The 20,901-nt window shown below is 42.3% G+C and overlaps 1 protein-coding gene across 2 annotated transcripts in view; it reads left to right on the top strand.

Annotated features, from left to right (window-relative positions):
- Window positions 1–17,787, top strand: part of PTPN12 (protein tyrosine phosphatase non-receptor type 12) — a 152,013-nt gene extending 134,226 nt beyond the window's left edge. For both annotated transcript variants that reach the window (XM_075926702.2, XM_075926692.2), the window contains 4 exons: window positions 8,102–8,193; window positions 9,788–9,818; window positions 10,953–11,030; window positions 16,468–17,787. In XM_075926702.2, the coding sequence (XP_075782817.1) occupies window positions 8,102–8,193; window positions 9,788–9,818; window positions 10,953–11,030; window positions 16,468–16,529 (263 nt within the window). In that variant the 3' untranslated portion in view covers window positions 16,530–17,787. The remainder of the gene's footprint in view (window positions 1–8,101; window positions 8,194–9,787; window positions 9,819–10,952; window positions 11,031–16,467) is intronic.
- Window positions 17,788–20,901: the final 3,114 nt, after the last annotated feature.

The raw sequence follows: 20,901 nt of genomic DNA, 5'->3' as shown, positions 1-20,901 counted from the left end.
ATTATGTGGCCCTGAAGGGTGCGGACTTCCTATTCTCGCACCCCATGCCAAACTCCCTGTTGGTCAAGGCAGTCAACCAGAGGGGCAAACTACAGGCCACGCGCACAGTACCCCATAACAAGGACTGGAAATGCCTGGACCTAATGGACAGGAAGGCTTACTTCTAAGCCAGTCTGTAGCTCTGAATTGAAAATTAAGTGGCCCTCCTCGCAAAATATACAACTACATATTCAATCAACTTGCAAATTTTATTGAAAATCTTCCTGACAATTAAAAAAAGAGCAATTCAAAGCAAACATCGAGGGAGCATTGATCTCCAGAACAGCCCAACTGGCCACTTTAGAGTCAGTGGACACAGCTTCAAGATCCCTAGCATCAACAGTCATCATGAGACACGCTTCGTGGCTCCAACTTTCCTGCTTCCCAAGGGAGGTCCAGTCCATAGTTGACCATCTGTCATTTGAGGACATGAAGCTTCTTGCCAAATCCACCAATGCCTCCCTCCATATATTGAAGTACTCATGAGCAATACTAAAAAACCTAGGCATCCATGTACCTGTGAATAAGAGAACTGGGAAGATCTTTCACACAGAGATATAAACCAACCCGGTTTAACAGCCATGACAACAGGTCTCTGACCAGGTGACCACACAACAACTCTCAACAGCCTATCAGACATTTTGAGGGTTTGGTTGGGAATCAGACAGCATCGAGATTTCCAAAGCAGCAATCCAAACATTATACAACATCTTGGCAGCAGACTAGCTGTGTTTTATCCAGCATGGTGGACCATCACCAAGGACAAGTTAGTGCTGGAGACCATCAAGATGGGTTACTGCGTCCCATTCACTATCATCCCCCATTACCAACCCTCCTCTCCTCATCCCTTTCCAGGAATCCCTCTCATGAGCATGTGCTCGTGGAAGTGGCACAAAACAATTAAGGGCTATAGAAGAGGTACCATCAGAACAAAGGCAAAGGGATTCTACTCCCACTACTTCCTCACCACGAAGAAGTCAGGGGGTTAGAGACCGATCTTAGATCTCCAAAAACTCAACTGATTTGTTTAACAGTGTTTCAAGATGGTAACCCTAGCCACCACAATTTCTACCTTGGAAAAGGGAGTTTGGCTGTCCACCCTCGACCTTCAGGATGCATATTTTCGTATCTCAATACTGTCTGTCCCACAGACGGTTTCTACAGTTTGTGATAAGGGGCCTACGTTTCCAATACAAAGTGTTGTCTTTTGGGCTCTCAACAGCCCCAAGGGTCTTCTCAAAGGTACTAGTGGTGGTGGCTTCTTACCTAAAGAAAGGGGGCATCACCATATTCACATACCTAGATGATTGCCTGCTAAAAGGTGGCATGGCGTGTGACACAGCAGGCAGTAGCAACCGCCAGAACACTGTTTGACACTCTGGGCCTACAAATAAATCTGGCAAAGTGTGTCCTCCCTTCCACTCAGACCATAGAATCCATAGGAGCACTCTTGGACTGCAGGAAGGCAATAGCGTCACCACCAGAACACAGGTTCACAACTATCAAGGACCTGATCTCCCTGGCACAAGCCAGCCCCTCTGTAACAGCATGTCACTGCCTACAACTACTGGGACACATGCAGCAGCCACGTTTGTGGTACAATATGCCCGGCTGCACGTGAGACCATTGTAGGCCTGGATAAGGACAGTGTACAGGCCACACATATAACAGACACCTCTCCATGCCAAATATAACAAAGTCCGTACACAAATGGTGGACAGTGCATCACAACATGTACAGAGGGGTCTCTTTCCAGCAACCACCTGCAACAATAACAGTCATGACAGACGTCTCGCTAATGGCCTGGGGAGCCTATTTGGGCAAATGTAGTCCAAGTCCAATGGGACGAGGAAGTAAACAAACACATAAATTTACTCAAACTCTGGGCAGTGTACAATGCATGTGTTCATTTTCTACTACTGATCCATAACAAAACTGTTCAGATACTAACGGACAATGACACAACCATGTATTATATCAGTCGACAAGGGGGAGCTTGATCTTACCTGCTATGTTGGGAAGCAGTGAAACTGGGAATGGTGCATCCTGAGAAACATAATACTGATTGCAACCGATGGCCCAGGCAAGGACAACGTCCTGGCAGACCGTCTCAGCAGAAACTTCCTACACAATCACGAGTGGGAGATCAACCGCACCATATTGAACCATCCATTTCAGAATTGGGGATTTCCGCTGGAAAACATCTTTTCCACCCACAAAAACAAGAGGTGTTCATATTATTGCTCCAGAGTGGGCATGGGTCCCCAATCAGCCTAAAATGGGAAGCACCCTTCCTGTACGCGTTCCCACCTTTCTACTGATCCAATGCACTATTCTGAAAATCAAGCAAGACAAAGCCAAAGTCGTACTCATAGCCCTGAGTTGGCCCAGACAAACCTGGTGTCCTTACACTTATTTGCAGCAGATACGTCCACCATACTGCCTTCCTTCAGTCCAATATCTGCTGTCACAACAGAACAGGCAGATGCACCACCCAGACGTCCTCATACTCCCTCTTCACACATGGATGGTAATTGGTTTAACACCAGCAGAAGGGGAGTACCCCCAAAAAAATGCAGCAAATCTTCATGAACTGTTGCAGGCCTGCAACCAGAAAACCATATAAACAAAAATGGTGTCTTTTCATGATCCTGGTGCTCGAAACAGAACTGTGCTCCTACAGAGTCTGGGGTTTCAAAAGTACTTACCTCTCAAACTACACAAATCAGGATTATCGCTAAGTTCAATTAAAGTACATGTCGCTGCCAATACAGGGCTATTCTGTCTTCACTCTCCCGTCTATCAAGAGGTTCTTCTGGGGTCTACACAATATGTTTCCACTATGAAAAGACCCAGTTCCAGCCTGGGACCTCAACCTTGTCCTCAGGGCACTCATAGATGAGCCATTAGCCACCTGTTCCCTTCTACATGCATCAATGAAGGTTGCTTTTCTAGTTGCAATTACCTCTGCAAGAAGAGTGGACTAGCTAGCAAGCTAGGAGCACTAATGATAGAACCTCCATACACTATATTTGATGACAGAGTGGTCCTCTGTACTTACCCCAAATTCCTCCCCAAAGTCTTATCTCATTCCACTTAAATGGACCCATAAACACATGCGGATACTCCTGTCTTCTTCCCTCAGCCCCATGAGGATCACAGAGAAAGGGTGCTACATACTCTTGACATTTAGAGGGTAGTCGCCTTCTTACAATGTACAGAACCCTTTCGCAAATCTCTGCGACTGTCATCTACAGAGAGATCAAAAGGGTTACCTGTATTCAAACAAAGACTGTCTAAATGGATCTTGGGCTGCATACATCTAGCTTATAACATGTTCCAGAGGAGCCTATCAAACATATGGGCTCACTCCATGAGAGCAATGGCAACAGCTTTCCTGAAAAGAGTACCACCAGTAGAAATCTGCAAAGCTGCCACATGGGGTTCAGCGCAGACCTTCATGCAGCACTATGCCATCCAGTCATTTGAGGATGCTAATGTGTGTTTTGGCCAAATGATACTTGCAGTTACTGAGTCAGATTCACTGAAGTGCCCACCATCAACCTTGAATACTGCTTCATAGTCACCTCAAAGTGGAGCACCCACGGGGACACTCCTCGAAGATGGGAAGGTTACTTACCTGGTGCAGTAACTGGAGTTCTTTGAAATTATTGTCCCTAAGGGTGCTCCACCACCCACCTTCCTCCCCTTTGCTTCAGATCCAACTACACCCAGGTCAGAGAAGGAACTGAGGAAGTGGTTAGCTGTGTGTGTGGGATAGCTGTTTCAAATGTCGCATACCGGCATTCCACGTGCACGGCCAACCGGGGGGGAGGCACCGCTATCAAAAATCTCCAACTACAGGCGTAGCAGCGCTGGCGCACCTCAAGGTGCAGCACCTCAAGGTGCAACACCCACAGGGACAACCATCTCAAACTCCAGTTACTGCACCAGGTGAGTAACCTTCCCTTACTTCCATGTAGTGATCAAACCAACTCACAGGCACTACCTGCATTTTCTAGTGGGTAACCACCACTTTGTTTACTGCCCTCCCTTTGGACTTTCTACAGTACTTCAGATATTTAGCAAATTTATGGCGGTAATAGCAGCCTTCTTTAGGCAGCTTAATTGTCAAGTTATATCCTTACCTGGATGATTTCCTCTTATGGTGCTGTTCCTGTTGGCAGGTGGAAGCTCATGTCACCATGCTGGATGTTCTGCTTGGATTGGACCTGCTCCTTAATCCTGACAAGTCAACTCTCGTGCTCATGCAAGGGATCAAGTTCGTAGAAGCAGTGCTTGATGCCACCAAGGCTCGGGTGTTCCTACCAGAGCAGCGGTTTGAGGCACCCGCCTCTTGTGGTCACTTACTGACTTCCCCGTGACCACAGCCTGGACATGCCTCAGATTCATGAGCTGTGTGGTGGCATGTACACACATAATCCCATTTGCTAGGCTTGCCTCTGTCCCCTCCAATCTTGGCTAGTGTTGACGTATTGGCTGGTGTGAAGCTGCTCGGACATGATGGTCATGGTGCCTCGTCACATAATCCTTGTCTTCCATTAGTGGTTGGGTCCCTTTTCAATTATGGTCATCATACCATTTCTTGCCCTCAACCCTTTCTCTCCCTTACCACAGATGCATCCTCTTTGGGTTGGAGGAGGACTGACCTCAGGGGGCTCACCATGCAGGTGAGGTGGACAGCAGACATACTGCGAGTCCACATCAACGTTTGTGAACATAAGAATGGCCATACTGGGTCACACCAATGGTCCATCTAGCCCAGTATCCTGTCTGCCGACAGTGGCCAATACCCGATGCTGCAGAGGGAGGGAACACAACTAGGTAATCCTCACGTAATCCTTCTCCTGTCACCCTTTTCCAGACAAACAGAAACTAGGGACACCATTCCTACCCACCCTGGCTAATAGCCATTGATGGACCTAACCTCCATGAATCTATCTAGCTCTTTTTTTAACCCTGTTAAAGTCCTAGCCTTCACCACATCCTCTGGCAAGGAGTTCCACAGGTTGACTGTGCACTGAGTGAAGGAAAACTTCCTTTTGTTTTAAACCTGCTGCCTATTAATTTCATTTGGTGATCCCTAGTCCTTATATTGTGGGAATAAGTAAATAACTTTTCCTTATTCACTTTTCCCACGTGAGTCGTGATTATATAGACCTCTATCCTATCCCCCCCTTAGTCTCCTCTTTTTTAAGTTGAAAAGTCCCAGTCTCTTTAATCTCTCTCCATATGGGACCCATTCCAAACCCCTAATAATTTTTGTTGCCTTTTTCTGAACCTTTTCCAATGCCAATATATCTTTTTTTGAGATCAGGCGACCACATCTGTACACAGTATTCAAGATGTGGGCATACCATGGATTTATGTAGAGGCAATAAGATATCTTCTATCTTATTCTCAATCCCTTTTTTTATGAACTCAGGGCAGTTCACCTCATGTGCCTCACTTTCCTGACACATCTTTGGGATCAATGCACAGTGGTCTTGACAAGACAATATGACTGCCATGTATTCATCAACAGACAGAGCAGCAACATATTGTCCCTCCTTTGCCAAGAAGCCCTTCATTTGTAGGAATCGTACATAGCCCATTCTAGTCACCTGGAGGCTTTGTACCTTCTGGGAGCCCAGAATTTGCTGGTGGATCACCTCAGCCATCATGTCTTTGCCTACAAATAATAAATCAGGTGGGATATTCTTTGTACTGTTTTCCAGAAGTGGGGTTTCCCCAGCCCAACCTCTTCTCAATAGGGGCCAGTTGGAAGTGTCCTTGCCTCTGCTCATTTCACAACCGCAACCAGAGGTCTGTAGTAGATGCCTTCCTAATTTCATGGCATACTGACTTTCCTGTGAACATTTCCTGTGTTTCTGTTGGTCCACAAGGTGCCCCTCAAGTTCTGCAGAGAGAGGGTGAACGTTATCCTGATAGCCCCAGTGTGGACTCGTCTGCATTGGTACCCCACTCTTTTGGAGCTATCAGTACAACTGCCAATTCTGCTTCCCCTGCTCCCGGACCTCATCATGCGGGACCACAGGTTGTCTCCACCATCCAGTCCTTTGCTCCCTCCACCTTACAGCTGAGCTGCCCTGCTCAGAACAAGTTCAGCAGATCTTCCCTGGCCAAGTGAGCCTAATAGAGGTCTTCCTGCCGCTGAGTGGAAGCATTTTTTGTGCTGGTACCTGCAGCGCATTCTAGACCCTCTATCTGCCTCTGTGCTTCAGGTGCTGGAGTATCTGGTGTCTGAAGCAGCAAGGCATAGCAACTTCATTGCTTATGGCTGCTAGGTGCACCTTCTTTGCTTTCCATCCTAGAGAGCCTGGCCATTGTTTATCCTCGAGTCCCTTTGTTGGGTGCTTCCTTAAGGGTATGGTTGGATTTCACCCTCTGGCTTAGCGTCCTTTCCCTGCCTAGGACCTTATCTTGGTCCTCTCAGCACTCATGGGTTTCCCCTTTTGAGCCTATGGCCATGTTCTCCCTGCTTTATTTGTCTCAGAAGGTGGCCTTTCTGGTTGTAATTACCTCTGCTTAGCAGGTATTAGAGCTTGGCACTCTGATGTTGGAACCCCCGTATACTGTCTTCCACAAAAACAAGGTTCAGCTTTGCCCTCACCTGGCCCTTTTTCCGAAAGTGGTCTCCAGTTTCCATAGCGGGCAGGATATTTTTCTCCCCGTGTTCTACCTGAAGCCTCATCATCACTCACAGGAATAAAGATTGCTCTCCCTGGATGTGAGGCCAACACTCACTTTCTACATCGACTGGGCCAAGCCTTTTTCACAAGTCCTCGTAGCTGTTTGTAGTGGTGACAAATCATGTGAATGAATATACCTGTCTTATTTTGCAACGCATCTCATTTTGGATCATGGCATATATCCACGTGTTATGATTTGGCTACGGTGTCTTTACCACCTTTCCTGGCTCCTTGTGCCCTCCAGGAAATCTGCAGAGCCATGACTTGGTCCTTGGTGTATACTTTACCATTGCACTATGCCATCGTGCAACAGTTAAGGCAGGATTCTACCTTTTAGGGATGCTCCCATCAGCAGGTGGATGCAGTCTTTGAGTCAGCCATGCTCTGACTGACCACCTCCTCCTGGGTAAGGCTTGTGATTTTTCCTCAGTTGGAATACATGAGAGCTAGTATTCGAAAAAACAGTTACTCACCTTTGTAACTATTCTTTTAGTTGTGTTGCTCCTATCTATTCAATACCCACTCTCTTTCCCCGCTGTCGGAGTAGCCAGCAAGAAGGAACGGAGGGGCTGTTGGGTCATATATAGGGCATTGCACCAGTGCTGATCCAGAGGACTCCACAGCTGACTCAACGGGTAGCAGCTAGGGGAAAAATTTTCTGGCAGTTGCAGCATGTGCACACACCTAATTGGAATAGATATGAGCAATACATCTTGAAGAACAACAGTTACAAAAGTGAATGACTATTTCTCCCCCCCTCTTATCTTGAACTTTGGCATTAGGCTTGTTCATTAGTTGTTGTCTGTGTTAAATATCTAAGTGTTAAATTAAGTAAGTTAAGCATAGTATTTAGTGTTAAGTCCCAGCTTGGACTTTGTCCCTGGGGGGCAGGCGTTTACCTGATAACAAACCCCATGGCAGTTGCCTCTTGTGCCTTGGAGAAGCACATATCAAAGAGAAGTGCTGGATTTATATGAACTCTCTGCCTCACATGCAAAAGGAGAGATGTATCATGCTCAGGGCTCTCGTAATGGAATTCGCCTTCTGCCTAGCATCCGAGCCAGGCCAGCATGAATTTTCTAGCAGCATGGCATCAGTGTGAAGTGTATAACCAGTGTCCACCTTTTACCACTCTTCATTCCTGGTACCAGGGAAGAGGGCAAAGAAACACAGCTCTGGCACTGATGGAAAAAGTGCCAGTTGAGCCTCCCTTAGATTATCCACTCATACCGGCGATCCACTTTCTCCCATCTGTGTGTTAGGAAGGTTTTTAATGTGGAACTCCAAAAACCTCCACCATTTCTAAATTTCTGAAATATATTTTGATTTTAAAATTTCATTTTTCTCAGATGCACCTTTAACCAACCCTGTTACATTTTCACAATCTGCTGAAAGGAGTCTACCTAATGATCAGAATCTTCCTGAACAAACAGTATCTACAGTAAGTAAGAATGACAAGTCCATGCTAACTTTTGGCTTTTAGAACTAAACTTACAACCATAAGATATTTTTTAAAAATATGTTTAACTATTGATAAACTTCAGCTAACCAATTTAAATGCCCTTTGCTTAAATTGGTGACCTATACCAATTTAAATTTTACATTTGAACATGAACTGCTTTTCTACATATGTTATTCTGAATTTTGAGTGCTAACATTGTACATTTTTTGTCACCAGCCCTTCAGATGAAGTGGTAGAACAGAACTTTTCTAGATTTACCACCAGAAGTGATAATTAAAATCAGAAGTTAAACGTTCTATTAATATGAGTTTAAATGCTACCTGTATTCAAACTGTTCTCCTTTGCCTTTTGAAATTTTAATGCTAGGAACAATTCCTCTCTCCTTTCAGTTGCAAAAAATTACGTTTCACCAATCTCATGCTCTATACAAAATTGTAGCCATATTAAAGGTGACCTGCAATAAAACAATAATTTTACTGTGTATATTAGGAATATTATTATGCTTTTGATGTTTAAGGAACTTGAAGATATTTTTCCAAGATGAGTTTTTCTTAAAATACAAGGAGTATGAAGGTTTTACTGTTAGATGAAGTCTTGGATGATTGAGAAATGTAGATCTGGAGCTTTTCATGAGCATGTTTTTAGTTAAATAGATTAACAAAAATAGTTGAAATAAGAGTAACTTTTTAATATCTCAGGTACACTAAATGAAAACGTATTTATTTTCCAGTTGTCCATTGTCCTATAGGGTAGGTGTTCTTGTAACTTTTACCCTTACTCTAACTCCCATTTTCAAAAGCAAGCTAGTAATTTAGAGATGTAGATGCCTTTTGAAAGTGGGACATGAGCAAATGCTTTCAAAGCGTTTAAGTGTCTTGGAAGCCCAAGACTTATGGTTTTAATATGACAATCACTGAGCTGTAATCTAAGCTCCTGCGAGTATTTTCTCCCTTCCCATACTTTGTGCCAGGATGCAACAATATAGTATCTTCAATAAAAATATTGTAACAATGTTAACTAAATCAATTTAGCAGTGTATAAATACAGGGGATACTGAAAGTGGAAAGTTGGCTTCTGTTAGTTATACAAATAGAAGTGTCAGCTGGAGACTCTTGATTTTCCTTAAACTTGTGGGGGAGAGCAGAAAGATCAGAATCACCATTTTAAATTTTTAAAAAGCAAGAAAATGTTAATTTTGACAAAAATAAGGTAGAAATGAGTCTCTATGGACCATGAGTCTCATAATGGGAAAAAAAAAAAAGAACAAACTTTAAAAGCTTTCCTGGTAATCTTTTATGCATCACAACTTGCATTATTTTGCTGGCATTCCAGAATGGAAACAATCATTTTAACAGCACTTCATGTATTCGCTATCATCACTTGTTACCACGAGGCTATCATATTTTATTAACTTAGTCTTCTTTGGCAGTAGGAAGTGTAATGTTTTCCAATTCTGGTTATAGTATCTCCTTCCAGAAAAGTTTGCTTTTTATCTTGAATATCTTAGATATTCTTTAATGAAGTATTTTGAGGCATCCTACAGAAATTTAAAATGAATATTTCATATTAACAGGGCTTGAAAACAGATGGACGTGTAAAACTTGGTAAGTGATTGATTTAGTTCTTAAATATATAGGTAACTTGCAAACTAATAACATGCTTTGTTACTAGTCAACTGTGAGTTACTTTACCTTGAAGTAATGGTGGGAGATCAAAAGTAGGGATGTTAATGGTTAAACAGTTAACTGGTGGGGGCTGGAGTAATGCTGCGATGGGGGGGCCTGTTTCAGCCCTCCCCCACACCATTTAACTGGTTAACTGGCTAAACTTAATATTTAACCGGTGAACTAATTAAATGGGATTTTACATTCCTAATCAGAAGGAAATAGTTGCCTTGTTGGAAGTAGCTTCTGAATTGATTCAGATTCTGAAGGTGAGCATTGCATATTCACCAAATATCTTAAATTTTTTATTCCTTTTTAAAACTACTATAGTTTTTCTAGTCTGTAGTCTGTTGTACTTTGTTACAATAATAAGTTTTCAGCAGCTTGACACAAATTATTTCTACTCAACTTTAGGTGTTATGCCAATGTACACACACACACAGTCCTATTTTTTCCCATTCATCCCCAAACTATACATATATAGAAAGTGTTAATTTTCATTTTATTTTACAGTATGAGCTAATATCACAAACACTCTATCTTGGTGCTTCATTAATGAGATAAAATTGTTTTAAGGCTGAAATATTTTCATTCTGTTCTGTTGCTCAGTGGCACCAAATGGAAGCTGACAGGAAAGCATGAATTCAAGTACTTATGACTATATTAAAGGAAATCATGAATTTAAATTATATTTTACATAATTACCATTGTTGTTAGTTAGATAATGTTAGAATGTAAAAACTGAATGGAATTTTAAAATATTGTTTACTTTGGATGAATATAAGTGAGAATGTAATGTCTGGATTTCTCTAAGATTTGTCAGTGAAAACCAACTGCATTAGTTCGACTGCTGGAACTTTACTATAAGCACTTTCAATTCTCAGTGTTGCAGTGCTTCATTATACTTTTATGAGGTGATAACAGAAAAATAACTTTTTCTACTTAGTCTTGGATTTTATAAAACTTTAGTATCTACAGAGGGTAAAACTTGAGCCAGGTTTGATTTGAAAGCATCATTTTAAAGTTAAGAATTGTTTGTCTAACATATTTATAGTAAAATCTCTTGTTTTCCAGATAAACTTGAAATGGACAACAGACCACCAATTGATACTATACCTCAGATTCCTCTTTCGAGTTCCACTGATATAAAAGGTCAAATTTCAGGAACTCCAGTAGTAATAACAGACATTGATAACTGAAGTTAATTCAAAATGGACCCTTTTTGTATTTGTTTAAATTTAGAACACAAATTTATAATTGTTGAACTATTCAGTGTGTACTTTCCATTTAGTAGCTCTTTTTAAAAAGTAGCATCCTTTTAAAAAGTGGAAGTTAAATCCTATTGAGGAAATCAGAAATGCAAAGTCTGTCAAATGACATGTAAAAGTAGAATTACGAAGGCCAAAAGAGAATTTGAAGAAAAACTATCCAAAGACTTAATTTTTTTTTTTTTGGCAAATATTTTAAATTCATCAAAAGCAGGAAGCCTGCTAAAAATGAGTAGGGGGCCACAGGACAATTGAGATGCAAAAGAAGCACTGAAGGATGACAGATTGTGGGAGACCTGAGTTCTTTGTGTCAGGCTTCAAAGCTGAGAATGTGATTGGCTTAGATTTGAGAATTTCATTCTTAAGTGACTTATCTCAGCAATTATCCCAGAATGAGATGTCATTTGAGAGGCTTTAGAACAAACTGATAAATTAAACAGTAATAAGTCACCATGATTTGATGATATTCACCCAGAGTTCAAAGGAACTCAAATGTCAAATTGCAGAATTACTAGCAAGTTACAAAAATTGTCATTTAAGTCAGCTTCTGTACCAGACGACTGGAGGATAGTTGATGTGAGAGCATTTTTTAAAAGGGCACCAGTGGCAAACCTGGCAATTATAGGCAGATAAGCCTATTCAGTGCCAAGCAACCTGGTTTAAACTAAAGTAAATAACAGAATCATCTATGTATCTGATCATTTTTTCTCAACAAATCATGTTCAACATGGGTTTTGTAAGACTTACCAATCAACTAGAACTCTGAGTGGATTAAGCACATGGACAACGGTGATCTACTGGATATATAGTCTGTTTAAATTTTCAGAAAGCCTTTGACAAGGTCCTCACCAAAGGCTCTTAAGCAAATTAAGCTGTCATAAGATGAGAGAAGGTCCTTTCATGGATCAGTAACTGATTGAGGTGGGGTGGGGAGGGGGGCACTGACCCACAGAAAAGTCCATTGGCGGCCCTACACAAGTGAGAAAAAACCAAAACAAATCTTCACTGAGATGGCCCCAGACTGAGAAGGAGAAAGACACTCCCCACATTCCCCTTGCACACCAAAGCCTAGTGGTGCTCACGCTAGTAGATCTTGTATACTCCAGCCCTGTGGGGAGGCAGCGGGAGTGTGTGTGTGGGGGGAAATCTGGAGCACAAGTGCAGGACCCTCAATGCTGGAGGGGAAGCCCTGAGCTTCAGGGGCTGAATCCAGGCAAGGTGGGGGCCTTGTGTGGCCCCTGGGCCTTAGGTTCTCCACCCCTGGATTAAAATATAGGAAACATAGGATAGGAATAAACAGTCAGATTTCACAATGGAGAGATGTAAATAGAAGAGTCCTACCAAAGATATCTATTGGGACCAGCACTGTTCAAAATATTCATAAATGAGATGGAAAAAGTGGTAAACAGTGAGGTGGTAAAATTTGCAAATGACACAATTACTCAAGGTTAAGTTCAAAGTAGACTGCAAAGAGCTACAAAAGCGATCTCGTGAAACTGGGGAATGGGTAACAAAATGGCAGATGAAATTCAAAGTTGACAAATGCAAACTAATGCACATTGGAAAACATAATCCCAACTGAACAGATAAAATTATGGGGTCTAATTTAGTTGTTACCACTCAAGAAATTTGAGTCATTGTGGATAGTTCTCTGAAAACATCCACTTAAGATGTAGCACCACTCAAAACAGCTAATAGAATATTGGGAATCATTAAGAAAAGGATGGATCAGTAAGACAGAAAATGTTATATTGCCTCTATAAATCCATATTTTGAGTGCTGCATGCAGATGTGGTCACCTGATCTAAAAAAAATATATAGGTGTGTATGTGAATGTATATGTATATAGTGTATAGGTACTGAAAAGGACAACCAAAATGATTAGTTATGAACCAGCTTCTATCTGAGGAGAGGTTAATAAGACTAGGGGTTTTCAGCATGGAAAAGAGATGACTAAGAGGGTAATATGTTAGAAGACATAACCTCTTGTCTGGTGTGCAGAAGGTAAATACGGAAGTGTTATTACTTCTCATAAACAAGAACGTGGGGGTAAGCAAATTAACAGGCAGCAGGTTTAATACAAATGGAGGGAAGTATTTTTTCACACAACCCACAATCCACCTGTAGAATTCCTTGCCAGAGGATGTTGTGAAGACCAATTCTATAACGAGTAAAAAAAGAGCTATATAAATACATGTAGAATAAGTCTGTCAGAGGTTTAGCCAGGATACGCAGAGATGGTGTCCCTAGCCTCTGTTTACCAGATGCTGGGAATGGGCAATAGGATGGATCACTTGATGATTACCTGTTCTATTCATTCCTTCTGGGGCAGTTGGCTTTGGCCACTGTTGAAAGATGGGATACTGGTCTAGATGGACCCTTGGCTGTTCTCATGTTCTTTAGGAGCATGAAACTCAAAGCACAAACACAAATAGATGTGGTATGAAGCTATTATGCATTACTTTCCAAATGTTACTAATGTAATCCCCTTTTTCCTCCCTGGATTACTTGGGAGCAGGCCACAGTCACAGGTGTGCCTGGGCGCCTGATGGTTTTAACATAAAAGGAGATCCTGAGTACCCCAGTGGTGATGTTGTTTAGTTGGGGAAAAACCCTATCCAGTCCCTTGTTCATAAAGAACATATAATGGCGGTGCCTCCACCTGGCTGGCCCTGTCCACACTTAATGGTGTGTCTTGAGAGCCTCCAGGAATAAAATTATTCCAGAAATCATCTGGATCTAACTTCAGAACAACTACTACAAATCATATACATCTAATAGATTACATTCAAATGAACAAACTTTATTTAACAACTTAAAGAAACAGGGTTTAACAGATTACCAGTGAATAACATTAACACGGTACACAGAAATAATAGGAAACTTATCTATCTGGCATGTGTGCACTCCTACCACTCACAGTAATATACACTTGCTTGCGTGGGCGCGCTTGAGGATCTTGCAGCTGGAATGGATGATTCTAGTCTCCTTCGGTGTGCTGGATGTAGAGTAGCTTCTAGCCACAGGTACAGCCAAAGGGCAATCAGAAGCAGCCTGCTAGATTCCAGTCCAAAGGCTCTTAGTCCAAGCCTGTAGCTGCAGCCTAACATTAGCTCCTGGCCTGGATCAAACTCCTCCACAGCAGCCTGGCTCCTTTTTTCCAAAATACAAAGGAGAGAGTCCCCAGACTGCTGAGCCTCTCTTCCATCCACGTGGAGAGTCTCAGATCTCCAAAACAAAAGTTGTTTCCTCCAAGGCTCATGGGAATTATAGTCTCTGAAGCTAGACTGCAGCACACAGGATCTTCCCAGGGAATAAGCAGAGGCACCTTTAGTAAGGGGGCTACAGTAAAATGCAAAGCACTTTGACAGTATAAGCAACAGCTCCCATAGGAGAGTTTGCCAATCAATCTAAACCATTAGACTTTTTCTAATGTTAGACCTTGCTTAAAGATTTTTTTGACAATTAGTGCTGTAAATTTTAATCCTTTAGTTGCAATGAAGAATAGTTGTTAGCCAATTGTAAATACAGGCAGTCCCCGAGTTACGTGGATCCGACTTACGTCGGACCCAGATGCGCCGCGGTCCGCCGCCCCCGTCCTCCGGGGCGAGAAAAGCTGCTCACCGTCTCCCTGGTCTGCAGGGAGACGGGGAGCAAAGCCTTGGAGCACGCCCACAGCGGGACAGCCCAGGAGCGCTTGAGCTGTCCCCCTGCGGGCGTGCTCCAAGGCTTTGCTCCCCGTCTCCCAACCAGCAGACCAGGGAGATGGGGAGCAAAGCCTCGGAGCACGCCCGCAGTGGGACAGCCGCGGCGCGCCTGGGCTGTCCCGCTGCGGGGGTGCTCCAAGGCTTTGCTCCCTGTCTCCCTGCAGACCGCTCCGGACCAACCCGGCAGCACCCCAGCTGCTCTGCCCCAGGTGTCCTGATTCAGCCGCTGCTGGTCAGTTTCAGCAGCGGCTGAATCAGGACGCCTGGGGCAGAGCAGCTGGGGTGCTGCTGGGTTGCTCCAGTAGCGCCGAGGAGCCGCGCTACTGGAGCAACCCAGCAGCACCCCAGCTGCTCTGCCCCAGGCGTCCCCAAGTCAGCCGTTGCTCTGCCCCAGGCTTCCTGGAATCAGCCGCTGATCAGTTTCAGCAGCAGCTGACTTGGGGACGCCTGGGTTTCTTAAGTTGAATCTGTATGTAAGTCAGAACTGGCGTCCAGATTCAGCCGCAGTTGAAACTGATAAGTTTCAGCAGCGGCTGACGCCAGTTCCGACTTACATGCAGATTCAACTTAAGAACAAACCTACAGTCCCTATCTTGTACGTAACCCGGGGACTGCCTGTATGAATTTTAGATAATTTCAGAAACTGAGCACACTTTAATGTACTTTGACATTTTGAAAAAGAAAATTCAAATATTTTGAGTAAAATGACACAATCCTTTTTTTGGTTCTCTGATTATTTAATTAGTCCTCCCCTATAGAGATTTATAAAAAGTCTGCAAAATTGTGCTTTAATTATTACAATATACTTTCACTGTATAGTTAGGAAAAGCTGAGTAATTAAAACAATTTTCCAAAATCATAGTATTTTGGGAATAAACTAAGGAAATCATAAAAACTGTAATTTGGTGTTATGGAGTAAGTACCTTCCAAATGTGGGTTTAAAGAGTAAATTATAAGAGCATCTGAATGGTTCAAGTACATGAAGTTTTGAAAGCCCCTAAAAAAAAAGAATGATCTTAAGAGGGGATTGTGTAATTGAATAGTCATGTAACTGCACTATATCTTTCCAGTTACACAACTATTTAATAGCCCCGGCTGCAGCGCTGGCAGCCAGTGTGCTCCTGCTTGCCCCTCCATCTCAATCTCCCACCACTGCTTCTGTAAGAGGCAGCAAGAGGGGGCAGATAGGTCTACTGGAGCCTGTACATGCAAAGCCAGTTCCCTGTGCATATTGACTCCAGCCTACCCCCCTCACCTTCCGCACTGCTGCCTTTCTCTGAGGCAGCAAGCACGGGAGGGGGCCAGTGGATTGATCCTGTGCTTATGGGGAGTTGGCTTTTAAGCTAGCTCCTCCTCAGCTCTTGCTCCCTCACTCCACCCCAGCTGTCTCTGATATGGAGGAGGGGTGGGGGAGGAGGGAGAGAATATGTGTAGTCAACAAGATTAACTGTAAACCCAGGCTTATCAGTTAATCATGTAGTCATATACGCAATGAAATCCCTAATCTTAGGTGGGAGATACTGACACAGATTTAACAATAGTGATTCTTCTCAATGCTAGTATTTCTGATTTTGCTTTTTCAAAGATGACAACTTAAATATTTTCTGTTTTTAGGTTTCGGTAACCGTTGTGGAAAGCCCAGAGGACCAAGAGAGCCACCATCAGAATGGACATAATGAAAAAAGAAAATGGTCACTCTTTAAATTATACTGGAAAAGTCAAGTGCCACTGAAAACTAAATAAATAGTATTCCACTCTTTTACTTTTTGGGGACTAACACAGAACAGTGTATTTATAACTACAGAATGGTACACTTTTTACTTTACATCCCACATTAAATATTATTCACAACAGTGGATTCCAGTATTACAACCTAACTTTTTGCTGGGGCCATCTACCTGCCTTATTACACTTAGGAGAAAGTATTACATATGGTTTATTTTATAACTTCAAAGTATTATTGCCTTAATGTCTTTTAACCCTGTTACACACTGCTTATAGACATTTGTTAATATAGTGATACTTTTGACACATTGAGTTTATGGACTACTTTTTGCTAACTTTTGACTACCATGTATTCATTATTTTGTATATGTACAGGGCAAGTAGGAATATAATTTGATAAAGTTGCAATCATAAAATATTAACAGAAGATGTAAGAAATCTCTGCATGTTCTAAATTCTTGTGTATCTTATTTGTAAATTATTTGCCCTAAAATTTTAGAAAATAGTTTCTGATTTAAAAACAAGAAATTTCTGGACACAGCCAGAATTACAGGTTAGCAGAGATAAAGATTGTAATACATTTTGTAAATTGTAAGAAAAGGTTATTTTTATATTATATACGGTTTCAGACCTAATTTGTTGCGATTTTCATCTAGTCATGGAGATTCAGTAAGTGCCTTGGAACAATATTGAATTCTCTTAGCCTATGTATGTTGCTTCAATGTTTGAGTTCCTCTGGGTTTAGAAATGTATAAAAAACCTTGTATGTTTGTAGTATATTTGACCTACCAGTAAAATAGAACCCAGTCTAAGTAACCAACACTCCTTAGTTTTCATTTTAATATTTCATACATTTCAATTCATAGAGCTGAATTTCCTAGAAACTAGCTACATAATAGCTGGTTTTAATACTACAATATAATATGGTGTGTGTTTCTACTTTTGTACAAACATTTCAGGACACACTGGTAAAGGGACTATTTGAGAGCCATTATTTTCCATTGTGCTGGTAAAAATAGTATTTTGATCATTCAGCAAGTGTGTGTGTATGAAAGAAACTTATCTGAAAATTCACATAGAGCCTTGCAGCTACACTGTATCTTGGCAGTATAGTGTGCCAAGGATCAATCCTTATAAGGATTCTCTACTTATAAACTTTTTTTTCTGTAATAATGATAGACTCTTTAAATTAAAGAAAGTACCTCAAAATGTCATTATCAGTGTTTTTACTTAACTGGTTTCAGAAGTGAACCAGAGTACATTGGGGTGGGTGGCAAGGTCATATTGAGCTGTTTATAGTTCTTCAGTGCTCCTTACTGTAAAAATGAAACTGAACCTAATGGATGCTAAACATATTTTCTGTTAACCTTCTTAGAAATTCTGTTTAATAACATCCAGAAAAGTGGAAATGAGCTTAGTAGTAAAGCATATGAAGGAAAACATTTTATTAAAAACTGTTTTTATTAATGAAAGTAGTGAATGAAACCTTCATACATTGAGTCTTCTCTACCACAATGGGGAGCAATTTAGTCATTTTTCTCCCTTTCTGTGATTTCAGGCTCACTGCTATTCATAATAGAGAGCTTTAGAAAATGAGAAGTTAACCTAGCAGATTGCTAGGAACTTGGATAGAATTGGCTCTTGTTCACATAGTTGTAGTTAGGGGTGTGTGAGCACCCTGCACACCAAAGCCAGATAATATTGCTCGTTTGCATGGTGCTCTAGCCCTTCCCCTGGCTATGAAAGGGCAGCATCACCCTACCCTTTCAGTTTTTTATCACCAACCAACCAAGAGCAGAGTTAGAGTATTGTGTGGTATTTCACTTTGCACTGTTATAATTAGGATTAGTTGCTCTGGTTGATGCTCCTACCAGTGTTTAAATATTGTCTGTTGTACTGAGTAGCCATCCCCAGGAGCAAGCTCTTCACATGGTTTTTGTTGCAAGAGGGGCACATTTAGAAAAGGTGCTCTATCTCAAGTCATTTAAGAAGAGGATGAAGGTGGTGAGAGAGACCTTGTGTCTGAAACAGCACCTCTTAGAGCAGGCTGTGAAGCCTGCTTAATAAGTAGGGATCTCTTACTCATATAGCCCTGCGGGCTCTTTGGGAGTCAACACTGTGTAGTTACTGGCTTGAGATGGAGTGCTTCTCCTTAACAAAAAAAAGAGGTCATTCTCCTTCCTTAGGTTCTCTGGCCTTCTGGGACCACTTCCTCAATCAGGACCATACCAGGACTTGAAGAGACTCCTCTGTCTTCTAAGAGGAGTGCTGACCAGGAGTGAGAGTCCTTCAGTACACATGATAAAGCTAGCCCATCTAACTGCTCACAATGAGATCAGCTGGACTCTGTATTATCAATTCTAGTATTGGCCACTGGGCACCTCTTGAGTCCAGTGACAACAGCACTGGTACCAGTCATCTCCATGCTATTGGGACAGTGTCAGATCATCTTTGTCTTTATATTCCTGATTCCCCTATGTCCAGGGGTTGTCAGATGACATGGCTTCTACATCTGTCAGCGTCAGGTTGGGTCATGTAGCTCTCTCACTTGTGAGCATTGCATTTCACACCATCTGGGGCTTAGACTTCAGAATCAAAGCCAAAGTCTTTTGTGGTATTGAGAGGTTAACCAATATGGATGCTGTCTTTGGTAGTGATGAAGTCCTTACTACAGACACTTTCATCAGGTTCAGTGGACTTTAATCTTGGTTCTGTCATTTGCTCCAGTATTGATGGCATTGAATACTCATTCGTCCTCTGCACCTATGAGTTTTTCATATTGGGTTCTGGATGAGGCTTACACTTATTTCCTTCCCTGGGTGGTTCCTTAGTTTCCACCAGATGACTTCCAGGCTCCTCAAGATCTGGTTTGAGGACTACTACTACTTTCCCCTTGACTTCAAAGCACTGTTCTCAATCTGTGGATCAGCACTGGAATGAGGACCAGCACAAACCCCTCAGGGACAGGCTCCCTTGTCTAGTACCTACTAGCCTGTGTTGTTCCCTCCTTCTTCCTTTTCAGATGATTCTGCAATATTCTTCCTTGCCAATATCTGAAATCTTTGAGTACTGTATATGGCTTCCATCTTGGGAATCCAGTCTGAGTATCTGCAGGAGATCACACAAGTTTGTATGTCATCTCCAGTCCTTAGCTTTAGGAATGGTTGCTCTCTCAATAAATGAAACCCTTGTGGGCACCTGCCAAGTCACTTTGGAATACCCCAGTTTAATTACCGCCTTTAAGTGATCTGAAAAGTGATTCTTCCTCGTGCAGAGCTCTTGGTGTTTTTATTCACAAATAAGCTCTCACCGTGGCAGCAGCAAATGACTGGATGAAAATCATCCCTATGAACAAAGTCAGAGACTAGAGTTGATGGGAAGGTAAATTTCTGACTTCATCATGGCAGATGTGCATTGCAAATCAGCAAATGTTATTCCAATAAAAATAATTGGGACTGTGTGCCCAAAATCAGAGAAGTTGCCAGATGTCTCTAGGGACAAGTTTAAGGCTTACGTTGCAGTACCAGACAGCCTTTTTCCAGGTTATAACTGGAATGCTATCTTGCTTTTACAGATGACTAGGATATAGCTATCACGGACAAATGTCACAAGCACTGAGATTTGGCTCTGCCATACAATTCCTGCATATCCTTTGTCTGGCCTCTTCAAGGACTTTTATGACACATTGTTCTTTCAGCAAGTCGAGACTACTTGTGCAGGGAGCTAGAGAGAAGGTTCCCCATGGCTGTCAGGGGAAGGGGTTCTATTGCCAGTATTTCCTAGACCCCAGAATGAAAGAAGGGAGAAGATCGATCATCGATCTCCACAACTTGTTGTCCTGGCCTTCAGGATGCTTATTTCATAGAATCATAGGACTGGAAGAGACTTCGAGAGGTCAAGTCCAGTCCCCTGGACCACCCTGACTAGGGAACATAATAGGTTAATCAGTTATCTAGTAAGCATTAGCCTTAGCAGTATGCTTATGATAACCAGTTAACTGAAGTGCTGGTTGTGGGCACAGCCCTCTTCCCACTGTGGTCTGGCTGGTGGGAGCCCAGCTGGCCATGGAGGGCTGGGCTGGAGGTGTCCCCCACTGGCTGCGGGCTGTCCAGACCCCAGTTAACCAGTTAGTTAAATGATATAACTGATTAACTTCTTAAAGGGGTATTTACATCCCAATTTCTGACAGTTAAGATATTTCTAATGTCCAACCTAAACCTCCCTTGCTTCAGTTTAAGCCCATTGCTTCTTGTCCTATCATCGGAGTTAGAGAGGAACTTTTCTTCCTCCTTGTAATGACCTTTTAGGTCCATCGTCCCCCAC

The sequence above is a fragment of the Pelodiscus sinensis genome, chromosome 1 (assembly GCF_052426305.1).
Source record: "Pelodiscus sinensis isolate ZL-2025 chromosome 1, ASM5242630v1, whole genome shotgun sequence".
NCBI classification, from domain to species: domain Eukaryota; kingdom Metazoa; phylum Chordata; order Testudines; family Trionychidae; genus Pelodiscus; species Pelodiscus sinensis.
Note: the sequence above shows the minus strand (reverse complement) of the source record. Positions and strands in the feature narration are given on the sequence as shown.